Source organism: Symphalangus syndactylus, chromosome 5 (genome assembly GCF_028878055.3).
Source record: "Symphalangus syndactylus isolate Jambi chromosome 5, NHGRI_mSymSyn1-v2.1_pri, whole genome shotgun sequence".
Lineage (NCBI taxonomy): Eukaryota > Metazoa > Chordata > Mammalia > Primates > Hylobatidae > Symphalangus > Symphalangus syndactylus.
The window spans coordinates 71,080,884-71,097,812 of record NC_072427.2 but is presented as its reverse complement, the minus strand read 5'-3'; the positions used below and the strand labels follow the sequence as shown (position 1 = coordinate 71,097,812).

The following is a 16,929-nucleotide window of genomic DNA, read 5'->3' as shown; positions in this document are numbered from 1 at the left end:
GTTGCTTATCTCTGTGGGACAGGCTGGTTGGCCATCTCACCACACAGTGATGCCCTCCCAGCTCTGGTCATTCTCCTTCTTACCATTTTTTCTCACTTAGAATTTCTGAGTCCACGGTACATGGATGGCACTTGTGTTTCAACCTGCAGCAATCACTACATGAGTTAACCTTTAAAAGGTGCTTATTAAAAGGACTTTCAAAAATTGTGCACTGTTAACTTCATTCATTTGTATGAAAAGCCTTCATTGTAGAACTCTGTGAACTGAAGAAGATATTGAAATGATCTTTATCACTTTTAATTAATTAGAAGTTGGGGCCAGGCACGGTGGCTTATGCCTGTAATCCCAGCACTTTGGGAGGCCGAGGTGGGTGGATCACCTGAGGTCAGGAGTTCAAGACCAGCCTGGCCAACATGGCGAAACCCTGTCTCTACTAAAAATACAAAAATTAGCCAGGCATGGTGGCATGTGCCTGTAATCCCAGCTACTAGGGGGGCTGAGGCAGGAGGATCACTTGAACCTGGGAGTTGGAGGTTGCAGTGAGCTGAGATCATACCACTGCACTCCAGCCTGGGTGACAGAGCGGGACTCCATCTCAAAAAAAAAAAAAAAAGATAAGTTGGTATGGTTTGAATGTGGAAACCTCTCCAAAATTTGCAGTGCAACTTAATCCCCATTGTGGTAGTATTAAGAGTGAGGCTTTCTGCGAGGTGCATAAGTCGATGCCCTTGTAAAAGAGGCTTCAGAGAGAGTTTATGTCTCTTGCTTTTCTGCTCTTCTGCCGTGTGAGGATGAGCAAGAAGGCCTTCACCAGGCCTACCAGATGCTGGTGCCTTGATCTTGCACTCTCCAGCCTCCAGGACTAGAAGAAATAAATTTCTGTTCTTTGTAAGTTACTCAGTCTGTGGTATTTTATTACAGCACCATGAACAGACGAAGACAGAAGTCATTGTGTTGTTAACATGCAGAAATGCAGTTTAACAATGATCTGTGTTGGAAACATGCTGAATAAACCAGCTCTATTTTACTTCTATGCTGTACAGAGTAGTGAATGCTTGATTTGGATTTAGATTTGGGTCTCACCTTTGCCTCTTGCCAGCCATGAGATCCCTGAGTAAGTACCTCCTCCACCTCATTTGCAAGACAGGGACAAGTATGGACTCATGGGGCTAGTATGAAATAAAAATGGTAAGGTGCTTAGCACAGTGATTGGTGCCTATTAAATGGATTCAGTACCTGCCATCACTAATGAATTGAAACTTCCCTGGGACTGTTAATGAGAGACAAGGGTTATGTCTGAAATTTTTGCTACTAGTTGTAGAAGGAATAAAAAACTAGGGCCTCCGACTAAATTAATCATAGAGGGAATAAAAGTTAGAAGTAAACTGATGAAGCTTAAACTCATTGACCTTTGACACTGAAGCATCATGACCTTTTTGCAGGCCAAGTAACATTTCTGGGCATCATTTTTTTCCCTCATCTATGAAACTATGTGAGCTGTTTTGATTCCATCCACCTCTAACTTTAATTTGCAGGATGGTTAAGAGAACTGAAATTATTTTCTCCTATGCCTTCTTTGTCGTCATTTTCACCATTTAATATATGATAATTGAAGTAACTGTTTCCTTGTAAGTAACTTGAATTCAGAGTTTAAAATTTCTGGAAGGAAAATTGATCATAGCCTTAGAATGGGGTATTGAAGGTCAGTCTGAGTTTCTGAGTAGATAGAACTGAAATATGCATCATTGTTTTCTTAGAATAGTTAGCTCCTTTCCTTCAGAATCTTTATTTGAATATCAAAGGAGACATCAAAGGTTGTTCGGCTCCTCCATGGAATGCCTTTGCCTATTAAGGTTTAGACGAGGCACTTCATGGGTTCAAGGAAAGTACATTAAAGAGAGAACCCATAAACACTTAAGTTTCCTTTATTGTTAAATGTCAAAAGACACTTAAAATTCTTTTGTTGTTTTTGTTAAGCTTATGCTTTTTTTCTGATGTGAGCTGTGTCTTTGCTATATTCTGATCAACTGAGAAATCTTTTTTCTTGAGTTTCAAAGAGAAGCAGTAAATCTGAATTTCTATTGAAAAAGCTCTGATTTCAAAACATTTTTTGGTCCAAATATGTGACTCTTTATTAATTTCCTTTTTGCATTGAAAGAGCAAAGGAAGTTAAGTCAATTAAGATTGATGTTCTAGAAGAAATTTCATATATCACTGTTTATAATTTGTTGCTATAATGTTAAACACTTACAATTCATTGTATCTGAGATGTTTGCTACCTGGAACTGACATTTAGGAAAAAATTATCAGGTGTTTATAGATTCTGAGAAGAGCTGGAAAGACTAATTTCATATCTTCATTGAAATCATTAGTATTCCAGGTAAGGGAAATAGTACTATTACCATTTCCAGAGGAAAGTGGTTTTTCTCTTCCAACTTGCTGCCACATTCCAAGCTGTGAGCACTTTTATTTTGTACCCTGATCTACCATGAGAGGGTAAGGAAAACACAGGAAAAGAAAAGGGGTAGGCCGGGTGTGGTGGCTCACACCTGTAATCCCAGCACTTTGGGAGGCAGAGGCAGGTGGATCATGAGGTCAGGAGATCGAGACCATCCTGGCTAACATGGTGAAACCCCATCTCTACTAAAAATACACACACACACACACACACAAAAATTAGCCTGGCATGGTGGCGGGCGCCCGTAGTCCCAGCTACTCAGGAGGCTGAGGCAGGAGAATGGCATGAACCTAGGAGGTGGAGCTTGCAGTGAGCCGAGATTGTGCCACTGCACTCCAGCCTGGGTGACAGAGCGAGACTCCGTCTCAAAAGAAAAGAAAAAAAAGAAAGAAAAGAAAAGGGGTGGATGTTTACAATTTGATTTGACTCAGTAAGCATTTATTGATCATCTTGCTATATGTGTTAAAAATATTCAAATGACACTGGTTAAAGCACTGTAAGGAAAACTTTAAGGTGTCGCTAGGTCTGTTGCAATTGATACAGAGACCACTGTGATGGAATTTTGCAGTGGTGAAGACAGTTGGGGCTTAACTCTGAATATAGCATGGACAAGTGGGAATTTATAGCCAATGAGCAGAGTGTGGTGGGTTGGGGGGGTGTCAGTGGATGGAAAATTACTAAGAGAAAACATCATGAATAAGGGAGAATTCTGGCTAAATAGACCTAAGAGGATTCTTCCTAAAGATAGGCCAGGGCGATGAGACATGTCCTGGGAGATGGTGGAGGATGAAAAACTTGATCAGATATTGACGGTGATCAGCTTTGATGGTGGGGGTTTCTGGCTAAACTGATTTAGCGGGATTCTTGCTAAGACTGGATCTTACAAGAAAGTGCACAGATGGGCCTAGGAGAAGGTTCAGGAACCTGACTAGATTTTGGTCAAACAAAGAATCTTTGTCATATGATCAATTATTTATTGACATGATAATTCTGTGTTAACAAAGGTCATTGATATATAATAACCATTTATTTAGCTCTCAAGATTATGGGTGGGTGGATGATTATGGTTGGCTGGTTGTTCTGATCTCTGCTAATATCTCTCAATAGGATTTGAGGACCAAGTAACTATGGAAGGTAAACTTGACTTTTATTTGAGCATGATATACTGGGATGGTGGATGTGAGTAGTCAGAAAATTTGGGTATGTGGGAGTGCAGATTAGGGAATTGACTACGGCTAACCTTAATCTTTTGCTTTTATTTGGCAAGAATCAGAAGTTGTTACAAATACTGTTTTACAATGCCAATAACCTGGATGCCAATAACCTCAATTAATGTTAAACTGTTTTTTCATATGCAACTGCAAATTTTGAAGGGCCTACTCCAAGTGAAGGGTCAACTAATATTTGACTTTTGACGAATCCCTTGACATTCCTTTCTTTTTTTTTTTTTTTTTTTTGAAATTGGGTAGTTTCTTCGTTTTTCCTTGGTCAGTTTTGGTGTCATCAGTTGGTGAGAACATCCAAGGATCACAATATTTTAGACCTAAAACGGACCCTGAGACCATTTGGTCGAACATTCATTAATAAAGAAAGGAAGTGAAGCTCAGGTAGATTTATTTTACAACATGTGACAAGTTAGATGGGATCAGAGGAATAGAACCCTGGATCCTTAGTTCTCATTCTGTTGGTTTCATCAGTGGTCGGGTTTTGTTGTTGACATGTTCTCTGGCTTTGCAAGGAAAAGAATGGAGAACTTGACTGGAATTAGAAAAAAATAGTAATAGCATTTACATAGTAAATTTTATTTGAAGATAATGTTAGGTACTTTATCTTATAGTTGCAATGAATAACTGAGAGAATCTGATGTCATAGTTAAGTATTATTTCCAGTTTTAGGTTCTCCTCCTTTAGAAGAAAGAAATTATAATGTTCTTCCTCATGGAATTGTTGTAAGTGGTGAATAAGTTACTACACTCAAATCACTTAGATTAGTGTCTGGCACATATTAGTTGTTGCTATTTTTATTATTGCTGTTAATAGTATTGTTATTGAGTGTTGTTCTTTGGTTCTACTTCACAGATCATGTGTATTGGACTGATGGGGAAAGTCTGTTTATTTTTGGTGTGGGTGGGGAAAGAGGAAAAGATGCAGAGTATTTAGCCCTTAGAGTGCTCCCTGTCTGAGCTTAGGGATCTCAGCCTCTGACCTAGTGTTTACCAAAAAAGAGGGCCATGTTATTTTGGCTTACTTTCTCATTTACTATTGGTCAACAACTAGAAATAGAAATCTTGAAGAAGTCATCGTTTTTTTTCATCTACTGCTCTCTTTACCAATTTAGGCTTTCATTACATTGGGATGCTACATTTTAACAATAAATTATTTGGTGCCTTTAGCTTCTTGAGAAATGGACTTTCTCAAGAAACCAGGGGACACTTCACAAATATAACTCAGTAAAATAGCCATCATAGCAAGCTTTCAGAGAAACAAAATATGGAGAATTGGCTGGGTGCAGTGGCTCACACCTGTAATCCCAGCACTTTGAGAGGCCGAGGTGGGTGAGGTCAGGAGTTTGAGACCAGCCTGGCCAACATGGCAAAACCCTGTCTCTACTAAAAGTACAAATATTAGCCGGGCATGGTGGCAGGCGCCTGTAATCCTAGCTACTCATGAGGATGAGGCAGGAGAATAGCTTGAACCCGGGAGGCGGAAGTTGCAGTGAGCCGAGATCACGCCACCGCACTCCAGCCTGGGCGACAAGAGTGAGACTCTTGTTTCAAAAAAAAAGAAAAGGAGAATTTGCCTAAAAATATCCTAGACTTTGTGGTTTGTTGTTCTATAGAAAGGAAAACCACTGATAATTTTTCCACTATGTTAAAATAAACAAGCAACAGAGGGAACTTGAGAAAGTGTGTCCGGAATTGGTGGGTTCTTGGTCTCACTGACTTCAAGAATAAAGCCGCGGACCCTCGCAGTGAGTGTTACAGCTCTTAAGGCGGCACGTCTGGAGTTGTTCGTTCCTTCTGATGTTCGGATGTGTTCGGAGTTTCTTCCTTCTGGTGGGTTCGTGGTCTCGCTGGCTTCAGGAGTGAAGCTGCAGACCTTTGCGGTGAGTGTTACAGCTCATAAAAGCAGTGTGGACCCAAAGAGTGAGCAGTAGCAAGATTTATTGCAAAGAGCGAAAGAACAAAGCTTCCACAGCGTGGAAGGGGACCTGAGCGGGTTGCCCCTGCTGGCTCGGGCAGCCTGCTTTTATTCTCTTATCTGGCTCCACCCACGTCCTGCTGATTGGTAGAGCTGAGTGGTCTGTTCTGACAGGGTGCTGATTGGTGTGTTTACCATCCCTGAGCTAGACATAAAAGTTCTCCATGTCCCCATCAGATCAGTTAGATACAGAGTATGGACACAAAGGTTCTCCAAGGCCCCACCAGAGCAGCTAGATACAGAGTGTCGATTGGTGCATTCACAAACCCTGAGCTAGACACAGGGTGCTGATTGGTGTGTTTACAAACCTTGAACTAGATACAGAGTGCCAATTGGTGTATTTACAATCCTTGAGCTAGACTAAAGGTTCTCCAAGGCCCCACCAGAGTAGCTAGATACAGAGTGTGGATTGGTGCATTCACAGACCCTGAGCTAGACACAGGGTGCTGATTGGTGTATTTACAATCCCTGAGCTAGACATAAAGGTTCTCCACATCTCCACCAGACTCAGGAGCCCAGCTGGCTTCACCCAGTGGATCCTGCACCAGGGCTGCAGGTGGAGCTGCCTGCCAGTCCCACGCCTTGCGCTCGCACTCCTCAGCCCTTGGGTGGTTGATGGGACTGGGCGCCGTGGAGCAGGAGGTGGTGCTCGTCGGGGAGGCTTGGGCTGCACAGGAGCCCCTGGGGGGGATGGGAGGCTCAGGCATGGCAGGCTTCAGGTCCCGAGCCCTGCCCCGTGGGAGGGCAGCTAAGGCCCGGTGAGAAATCGAGCGCAGCGCCGGTGGGCTGGCACTGCTGGGGGACCCAGTACACCCTCCGCAGCCGCTGGCCCGGGTGCTAAGACCCTCACTGCCCGGGGCTGGCAGGGCCTGCCGGCTGCTTTGAGTGAGGGGCCCGCCAAGCCCACGCCCACCTGGAACTCCAGCTGGCCCGCAAGCGCCGCGCGCAGCCCCAGTTCCCACTCGCGCCTCTCCCTCCACACCTCCCTGCAAGCTGAGGGAGCCAGCTCCCGCCTTAGCCAGCCCAGAAAGGGGCTCCCACAGTGCAGCGGTGGGCTGAAGGGCTCCTCAAGTGCCGCCAAAGTGGGAGCCCAGGCAGAGGAGGCGCTGAGAGCGAGTGAGGGCTGTGAGGACTGCCAGCACACTGTCACCTCTCAAAAGGACGTTTCCAGAAGCAGATCACCACAGAAAGTGCCCTTTTATTCAGATGTATTGCTTCTCCAGCCCTCCCCAGCACCTTTTCCATTTCCACTGTCATTCTCTTTGCCTTTCTGCTGCCATTGATACATCCTGAAAAGGAACAGCAGAAATAACCAGAGTGGTCGTGGGTGAGTTGGCCTGAAAATAACAGTCACAATAGAGGCAGAGCTGAGAGAAGGACGCTTAGCAGGGCTTTACCTTTTAGGCAACGAAGAAACAGTTGACACTGAAGATCAAAGCCAAGGACTTTGCCTCAGAAAAATACACACAAAATCTTGTGTAAATTTCAGGAAGCAGTGGACCCCCTAAAGCCCATTTTGGGACAGTAGCTATCCCCGTGGGTTGTGAGAGCTGACAGTATCCCTGGCGTTCTTTCTTGTCAAGCTCTCTGTTGGCAGCTAAGGAAGAAGAAAGGGATTTAAATTCAGTGCTTGAGGATGGATCCAGTCCAGAGCTTGCTAAAAGCCAACTCTTTTTTGTTTTTTGGACTTCTCATTTTCTCCACTCATTAAATACTTGAATGGCCAGATCTGAGCACGTATCACTTCCACAGCTCTTTACGGACCAGGCAGAGGAAAAGGGAGGTGAGAAGGAAGCGTGAGGCTCTCACCTCCTCACAGTGCCATTTGTTACAAAGCAGAGGAGCCACGTGTGTTTTGTAAGCAATCCTCTTTTTTTTTTTTGAGACGGAGTCTCGCTCTGTCACCCAAGCTGGTGTGTAGTGGCGCGATCTCGGCTCACTGCAGTCTCCACCTCCCGGGTTTAAACGATTCTTCTGCCTCAGCCTTCTGAGTAGCTGGGACTACAGGTGTCTGCCACCACACTTGGCTAATTTTTGTACTTTTAATAGAGATAGGGTTTCGCCCTATTGGCCAGGCTGGTCTCGAACTCCTGACCTTGTGATCCGCCCGCCTCCGCCTCCCAAAGTGCTGGGATTACAGGCGTGAGCCACCTCACCTGGCCATTGTAAGCAATCCTCAAGGTGGATAGACATTTCTTTGTGAGATATTAACCCACTCTGGTTTTACAAAAGGATTTCTCATCTGATAGAACATTCCGGTTGTGTAAAGAGACCTCATGCAGATTTTAATGCAAATTTTGTTGGGGAAAACCCCTTTGTGGAAAAATTGGATTTAAAAAGGAGAAAAAAACAATGAAAGGGGGTAGAGGAAATAAGGATGAGGTGGGAAGTGCTTGTGGTTTATGTGATTTGATTTGACTTTTGTTTTCCCCCTCCACTCTGTATTTTCCGTGTACAATTTTGCATGTAGGTGAAAATGACTTATGACTTATTTTATGTTTTCATTTGGGGCTTGTTAATACCTTCTCTTGATTCCCTTTCATCATCTTTTTCTAAAACCAGCCAACCACATGTCTTATATGTAGATATCCAGAACTCCCACTTCCCGTAAGTGAGTAAGCTGCAGCAGGGCAGGATCCGCACAAGTTCCTGCCCCTCTAGAAGCTGACGCTCTTGTAACCTAGTTTGATTCCAAGAACCACAGGAAGGTGAGAAAATTATTCACTGGATACCAGTGAGCTCTAATCCTAACACAGATACTCATAACTTTGTTGCCTTAAAAAAATTATTTAACTGACTGGGTGCAGTGGCTCATGCCTGTAATCTCAGTACTTTGGGAGGCTGAGGTGGGTGGATCACCTGAGGTCAGGAGTTCAAGACCAGCCTGGCCAACATGGCAAAACCCCGTCTGTACTAAAAATACAAAAATTAGCTGGGCGTGGTGGCAAGTGCCTGTAGTCCTAACAACTCGGGAGGCTGAGGCAGGAGAATCGCTTGAACCTGGGAGGTGGAGGTTGCAGTGAGCCGAGATTGCACCACTGCACTCCAGCCTGGGCAACAAGAGTGAAGCTCCATCTCAAAAAAAAAAAAAAAAAAAAAAAAAAAAAAAAATTACTTAACCTCCTACAACATTGGCCTCTTCTATTTTTAGAGGTAAGAGATTTGTGAGGTATTTTGTGAGTGGAAGACACTGGAGCCTTCAAATTATATTAAGTAGGTAAATAAACTCTTATTTTGTTTAGGATTATGCCTGTGACCAGTGTAAATGTATTGTTTTCAAAATGACTGGGTTATTTGGGATTCGACGGGATAGTAATATTTATAGCTAACAAAGCTAAGTCCTGTTCTAGATATTATCTCATTTATTCCTCCCAACTTTCCTGTGAGGTAGATACTATTCTTGTCTCCCTTTTATAAGTGAGTAAAATAGATGTGCAAAGAGGTTCGGAAACTTGCCCGAGGTCTCCCGGGCTCTCAGCAGCAGCAGAACTGGGAACGGAAACCCAGGTGTTCTGGCTCCAGAAGCCCTGCTCTCAGCATTGTTCTCTGCAGGCTTCTTCAGAGCTGCAGCGGCTTCACCTTGAAAGGAGAACATTGTGTCTGGTAGACACACTTATCTAAGATTTTTTTTCTTTCCCATTTTAGGTATCTGAGAGCAAGCAGCAATAGAAATTTCCTGCTTACCATGAGACCATTTTTAAAAAGGGCCATTTTGGTCCTAAGTTATGTAAGTATATATATATATATATATACTTTTGAAATATCTGATAAGGAATGTTTTCACTCTATCTCAGCTCAGAGATGTAATTCAAATTATTTAATAGAATCAGCAATAGACTCTAACATCATGACATTGGGATCAAACAGTTGGCATGCCGTAATGTTACAAAGGTATATATGAAAGCATTCCAGGGATATGTGGATTTGATGATGTGGACAATGTGAACTACAGTATTCTATGAGTCCCTTTCAAGATGCTGAGGCTGAGTTGTCTCAAGAGGAGGCAGTGCAATCCTGGCCGTATCAGCTGTCTATTGCCGCATAACAAACCACCCCAAGCTTTAGTGGCTTACATATAACAACCCTATATTTGTCCTACCTGCTTTAGATTGGGCAGCGTTCAGCTTTTCAGTTCTTCTGATCATCATGATTTGGGGCTGAGGTTACTCAATCAAGTTTATTCAGCTATCACCTGAGCCAGGTCATCTCAGTTCTCCTCTACATGATACCTCATGCCTGAGGGCCTCTCCCTGTTAGTTCTTTTTCCAGAGGGGTAGTCAAGACTTCCTTGCCACATGGCAGCTGGTTTCTAAAAGAATGAACTAAAAGTTGCTGCACCTCTCAAAGATGAGGTCCAGAAATGACATAAGGTACCTTCTGCATGTTCTGTTGGTCAATAAAAGCCAGTCACAAGACTAACTCAGATTTAAGGGAAGGGGTGACTGACTTCATTCCCTGTTAGGGGAACAGAATGCACATGCAAAAAGGGTGGAGATTATTGGTGGCAATCTCACTGAATCTTCTTATTCTCTGAAGGTGCTTGTCATTTTGTACTTCCGTCTGTGGATAATGGGAGGATCTATGCCCCTCTTTTCAGAGCAGGATAATCCAGCTTCATTTTCGCCTTACATTCTTACGAGGTTAGTATAAATAATTTGTTTGGTATTTATTAGATAATTTTGAGTAATCTTAAATTACAGGCTGACTTTGCATATCGAGGATTGTGGTCTATCCTGCATGTGGGGAGAAAAGAAACTATACATTTGAAATTGTTTTCAATAAATAAAGCTGTTTTGGCAGTATTATTGCTATTGTTTCATTGGGTGTATATTTGTTTATTTGTTTCATTTGGCATATATTTGTTTATTCAACAAATATTTAACTGGATACTGTCTTAGTTCATTTTCTGTTGCTATAAAAAACTACCAGAGACTAGGCAATTTATAAAGAAAAGCTTTTATTTGGCCTACTATTCTGATGGCTGGAAAGTTAAGATTAGACATCTGGTGAGGGCTCAGGCTGCTTCCATTCATGGCGGAAGATGACGGTGAGCTGACTGTGTGCAGTGATCACATAGAGAGAGAGGAAGCAAGAGAGAGAGCGGAGGTGCCAGGTTCCTTTTTAGCAAATGGCTGTTGTGGGAACCAATAGAGCACGAACTTACCTCCAAGGAAGGGCATTAATCTATTCATAAGGGTTCTGCCCTCCTCACCCAAACACCTCCCACTAGGCCTCCACACTACCGCTCTGGAGATTACATTTCCATATGAGATTTGGTGGGGACAAACAAACCATATCCAAACCATAGCAGGCACTTATCAATTATAACTATCTATTGATTGATACATATGGTGAATGTTACAGAACAGTGTGCAGAGAAGTGTGCAGAGGTTGACTGGATATCATAACCATTTGTAAGATAAAATAAGTGGGGTGGTTGGAAGTGACGAATAGAAATGAACAACAGTTTTTGCTAAGATACAGCTAATTACGCCATTTGTCCTTAAGAGTTCTGAGGGGTTTGGGTCAAGAAGTAATGCTGATCAGTGGATCTGATTCACTGAATAGGATTTTAAGTCCTTGACTATGTTATTTGCTGGGATGTATAGCTGTAATTTCAGATGTAATTATATTTGAAAGTTTTAATACCTTCCTTCAGAATATATTGTTGCTATAACGTTTTAAGAATTGGGATGCCTTTCTTTTGGCTGGAACCACCATCTTCTAATAATTTGCTATGATGAGGAACACAAAGAAAAAGAGGAGAGGCACCCCATAGATGTTCTCTAGGCCTTTTAGAAAACATGGAGTTGTTCCTTTGGCCACATACGTGCAGATCTATAAGAAAGGTGATGTTGTTGACATCAAGGGAATGATTCCTGTTCAAAAAGGAAGGCCCCACGAATGTTTCCACGGCGAAACAGGGAGAGTCTACAGTGTCACCCAGCATGCTGTTGGCATTGTTATAAACAAACAAGTTCAGGGCAAGATTCTTGCTAAGCGATTTAATGTGCATATTAAGCACTCTTAGAACGGAGATAGCTTCCTGAAATGCATGAAAGAAAATGATCAGGAGAAGAAGGAAGGCAGAGAAGCATACTTTGTGAACGAGTGGAATGGAGCCTGGCCTGCTGGAACATATCCCCTGTGAATTTGTGTCGTAATAGATGTCAAAAAATAAATAAAAGACCTGTGGACTGTAAAAAATTAAAAATATAAAAAATTAAGATGCACTCTTCTAAAATGTTCATAGTTTTACATACCTTTAATGTTATCTAATATCATTTTAATGATAGCAACCTTCACTTTTTTTTTGTATTTGCAGAGACATGATAAATTTTAAATCTTTTTTTTTTCATGTCTATTATTATTGGGGGAACCCACCCCCAATATTTCTTTTTTTTTATTATACTTTAGGTTTTAGGGTACATGTGTACAATGTGCAGGTTTGTTACATATGTATCCATGCTCCGGGGTCTGTTGTGGGGCTGGGGGAGGGGGAGGGACAGCATTAGGAGATATACCTAATGCTAAATGACGAGTTAATGGATAAATTTTAAATCTTGATCTATGGGGCATTTATATTTTGGTTTATTCACATCTCTTAGGGACAACAGATTGTTAGATTTCGTTTTTTGGTTTTTGTTTTTGTTTTTGTTTTTTTGACATGGAGTCTCACTCTGTCTCCCAGTCTGGAGTGCAGTGGCGTGATCTCAGCCCACTACAACCTCGGCCTCCCTGGTTCAAGTGATTCTCTTACCTCAGCCTCCCAAGTGGCTGGGACTACAGGCACACGCCACCACGCCCAGCTAATTTTTGTATTTTTAGCAGAGAGGGGTTTTCGTCGTGTTGGCCAGGCTTCCCTCGAACTTCTGACCTCAGATGACTCACCTGCCTCAGCCTCTCCAAGTGCTGGGATTACAGGTGTGAACCAGCGTGCCCGGCCTAGATTTTGTTTTTATGTCTGCCAGTGATCTTTGCTTTATATCATTAATTAACTTCTATGTTGGAATTAATAAATTTCTACTACTTTCTTTGCCTTGTATGCTTTTTTAAGTTATTTCTAGTGTTTTCTTCTCTTTCTTTGTCTTTATTTCCCATTTAAAAAGAATATCTTCCAATGCCATTATCACATTTTTATAATAAAAACTATGTCATGTTTGTTTTCATTACTTCCAACATGTGTTTGTATCAAACAAATCTTGAATATGCTCTCAGAAATAATGTGATATCCAACTTCTGGTGTTGGCTTACTCCTTCTCAGCAGTATAGAACCTTTATAAATTGTTGTTTATATCTTATGTTTTAAAAATTCTTGTTTCATATATCCTTTAATTAAGCTTGACTTCTCTAACCCAGCTTTGTGTTAATGTTGCAATCTACTCACCATTTTTAGGTATCTCTCCCTGGCCTTCAAAATCTCTAGGGCTGCTCATCCAGATATTTTTAGCTGTGCCAGCTCACTAATATATTGTCTTGTGTTCTGTAGCTCCTTAAGTAACTGCCTTTGTCTTTAAGAGAAAAACCAACTTTGCCATGTATTCTTGCATAATGGCTCCATTTCCTTTAGCTTTGGGTTGGTTTCATTCCACGACTTCTTGTCTCCTGAATTTGAGCGTTCATTCTTATCTTTGTAGTTAGACATAGCCTGTTCCCTGAGCTTACCAGTCTCCAAACACTAAGATGTACAGTTAAAAAGAGACAGATGGAGGAGAACAAGAACATACTGCTGTCAACTCACCAACCAATTATTTTATTCCTATCTCATGTCGTAAGTAAACAAGTGCTTGTCCCAAGGTCCTTGGTGTTAGGAAAAGGTGTCATTGATATCTGACTCACAGCTCTCCTAGCTGTAACATCTTAGGGGCCAAGGGCATTAGGTGGTAGGGTTTTCTTATCCCTGCTGGTAGGAAAAAAAATTCTTTGGTGGAACCTGTGGCAAAATCAGTACCTTGAGCCAACCATTTGCTAGATTCTGCCTTTCACTTCCAAGGCGCATATATATATATATATATATATATATATATATTTTTTTTTTTTTTTTTTTTTTTTTTTCAAAGGGATCTGCTACATATTTTGTCCAGGACTTTCTGTATGTGAATCAGTCCATCCGAGCGACTGTAACTCAGGCAGTTCAATTAATAAAAAGTGATGGAATAGAATATCCTAATATCCATATCTTTATATTCTTCCTTTCCTTTCTTTTGAAAAACATCTTTCTGTTCTTGTGTTTCAAATATAAAATATCAGCCTGGCCAACATGGTGAAAACCTGTCTCTACTAAAAATAAAAAAATTAACCAGGCATGGTGGCAGGCGCCTGTAATCCCAGCTACTTGGGAGGCTGAAGCAGGAGAATCACTTGAACTGGGGAGGCAGAGATTGCAGTGAGCCGAGATTGCGCCACTCCAGCCTGGGTGACAGAGTGAGACTCTGTCTTTAAAAAAAAAAAAAAAAAGTATATATGTGTGTGTGTGTGTGTGTATATATATATATATATATATATACATCTCCAGGGAAATTTCACTGACATTTGTTATGAATGGCTTTTCTCATTCCTCTGAGGTGGCCACATTAGAATTGACTCTTTTGAGCACCTAGAAAATGGTCTCTAATTCCTTTCCCAAGTAAAGTTCTTACTCAGCTTGCATATTTCTTTGTCCTGTCGTAGGCTGATGATTGTTAAAGTGGACTATCTTGGTCTGTTTCCTAGTTCTATTGGCTGTTCTTTCCTTCTCAGCAGCTGTGCAGTTTAGCTGTGATTTGGCTGGCTCTGCAGTCTGTTGTGAGTAACCAGGGGCTTGCCACGTGGTTATGACAGTCTGGCTCCTTGATGCTTCACCTCTTTTACTGAATTGAGGAACTTTGCACATCTTTCAGTTGCATTTTTGCTTCTGTCTTGCAAGTATTGTTTCTTATTTTAAAGTAGGTATAATAAGTTATTATTGGGTGAGAGTTTTCAGTTTAGCTTTTTTCCCCCATTTAGTAGCTGTTATGGTTATTAATTACATGTAATTTTTAAAAATCCTAATAACTTTTAAGAGTAGCTTGGTCAAGCCTTCTTTGTTTCAAATGATTTTACTTGTGAGATTAACTCTTTTACATTATCTATTTCTGTGTGTTTAACTTAGAGGGAATACCCTGTCATTTTCTGCTCACACTGAGCTTCAAATTCATTGTGGTATGCTTATGAAAAACCTTTGTTAAGCAAAATTTCTAAGACATGGGAACAAAACAAAAGATGATTATGTGACATTCACAGTAATGTAGAACATTATGTGACAAACTGAGAGGAATGCAACATTGGTAGGCTTATTATTTGCTGCTTACTATATTTTACAACTTTGTCGTCATAGAATTTAATGTACAGAAACATGATAGTTGTGATGATTTCTTTCCTCTCTAGTGGAAAAAATAAAACTTAAAATATTAGTTTTATTGCCTTGCAGTACATTGGAAAAAAAATTGTTACTGATTTGCCATTCTCGTTCCCGTTCATAGTTTCATGAAGACTACAAAAATCCCAATTTTTAAAATTCAACTTGTATATGTGTATATAGTTATTTTGTATTAGACCACCAGCCACTGGTCTACTTTCTGTCTCTGTAGATTTACCTATTCTGAACATGTACATAGAAATGGAATCATATAGTCAGGCACGGTGACTCACACCTGTAATCCCAGCACTTTGGGAGGCCTAGGCGGGCGGATCATGAGGTTGGCGGATCACGAGGTCAGGAGATGGAGACCATCCTGCCAACATGGTGAAACCCCATCTCTACTAAAAATACAAAAATTAGCTGGATGTGGTGGCGCAAGCCTGTAATGCCAGCTACTCAGGAGGCTAAGGCAGGAGAATTGCTTGAACCTGGGAGGTGGAGGTTGCAGTAAGCCAAGATCACGCCACTGTACTCTATAGCCTGGTGGCAGAGCAAGACTCCATCAAAAAAAAAAAAAAAAAAATAGAATCATATAATAGGTGGTATTTTGTGACTGGCTTCTTTCATTTAGCAGGTTATCAAGGTGCATCCATGTTGTAGCATATGTCAATACTTGATTCCTTTTTATTCCCCAGTAGCATTCCATCATATGGCTATACCATACATCTCATTTTTTTTTCATAAAAATGGACATTTGGATTGTTTCCTCTTTTTGGCTATTACGAATAATGGTGCTATGAACATTCATATACAAGTTTTTGTGTAGATGTATGTTTTCATTTCTCTTGAGTATGTAAATAGGAGTGGAATTGCTGGTTTATAAATGTTAACTTTATGTTTTACTTTTTGAGGAACTGCCAGAATATTTACCAAAGCGACTGCACCATTTTACATTCCTACCAGCAGTACATGAGGATTCCAGATTCTCTCTATTTTCACCAACATTTGTCTTTTTGACAGTGTGTTTTATTATAGCCATACCAATGGGTAGGGAATGGTATGTTATTGTGGTTTTGATTTACCTATATTTCCCTGGTGGCTAATGATGTTGAGCATCTCCTTATGCACGTGCTGACTCTTTTACTGTCTTCTTTGGAGCTAAGTTGATGGAGATCCTTTGTTCACTTTTTAATTGGGTTGTCTTTTTATTTCCAAGTTGTAACATTTTTCTTAGTATGTTCTGGATATAAGTCCCTTATCTGATTTATAATTCATAAACACATTTTCTTTCTTTCTGTATATTGTCATTTCACTTACTTGATGATATCCTTTGAAGCATGTAAGTTTTTTATTTTGATGAAGTCCAATTTTTTTTCTTGTTTCTAAGATATGTATCTTCTATATCTAAGAAGGCTTTGCCTAACTCAAATTCTTTTCTGAACTCCCTTGGTCAAGTATCTTTTTCCCACGTTTACGAGTTATACAAACCTTTAGTTTGTGCTGTGTATTTGTATGAAGATTATGTTTTTAGTATTTAAAACATTGTACTTTGATACAGTTGATGTTAACAGCAATTTGGAAGCCATTTAGAATTTGACTTTTTATTCTTGACCATTGGGTATATCAAGACATAAGGTAGATTCCTTATAGAGTTGAATCATCATTATTCCAATGATGGAATTGGAGGTCATCATTATTCAGGATACACTGGTGAGAAGGCCCTTAATCTTTTACCTTTCCTTTTTAACCCAGACATTCAGATGTATTAGCTGTCAGTCAGTTCTTTGTGACTGACCAATAACTTTTCCAACCTGTAATTAATTGAGATCATGTAGATCCATTTAGTGGCATGAAGTTGAATTGTAAATGCTTCTACTTTCCACTTGAGAAGA

The 16,929-nt window shown here is 40.9% G+C and overlaps 1 protein-coding gene across 6 annotated transcripts in view; it reads left to right on the top strand.

Annotated features, from left to right (window-relative positions):
- TMTC1 (transmembrane O-mannosyltransferase targeting cadherins 1) overlaps positions 1-16,929 on the top strand; it is a 282,362-nt gene that overhangs the window by 118,781 nt on the left and 146,652 nt on the right. For 4 of the 6 annotated variants that reach the window (XM_055280243.2, XM_055280245.2, XM_063640336.1 and 1 more), the window contains 2 exons: positions 9,304-9,385; positions 10,195-10,298. The exons of the other annotated variants lie outside the window; for them this stretch is intronic. In XM_055280243.2, the coding sequence (XP_055136218.1) occupies positions 9,304-9,385; positions 10,195-10,298 (186 nt within the window). The remainder of the gene's footprint in view (positions 1-9,303; positions 9,386-10,194; positions 10,299-16,929) is intronic. 6 annotated transcript variants of the gene reach the window in all.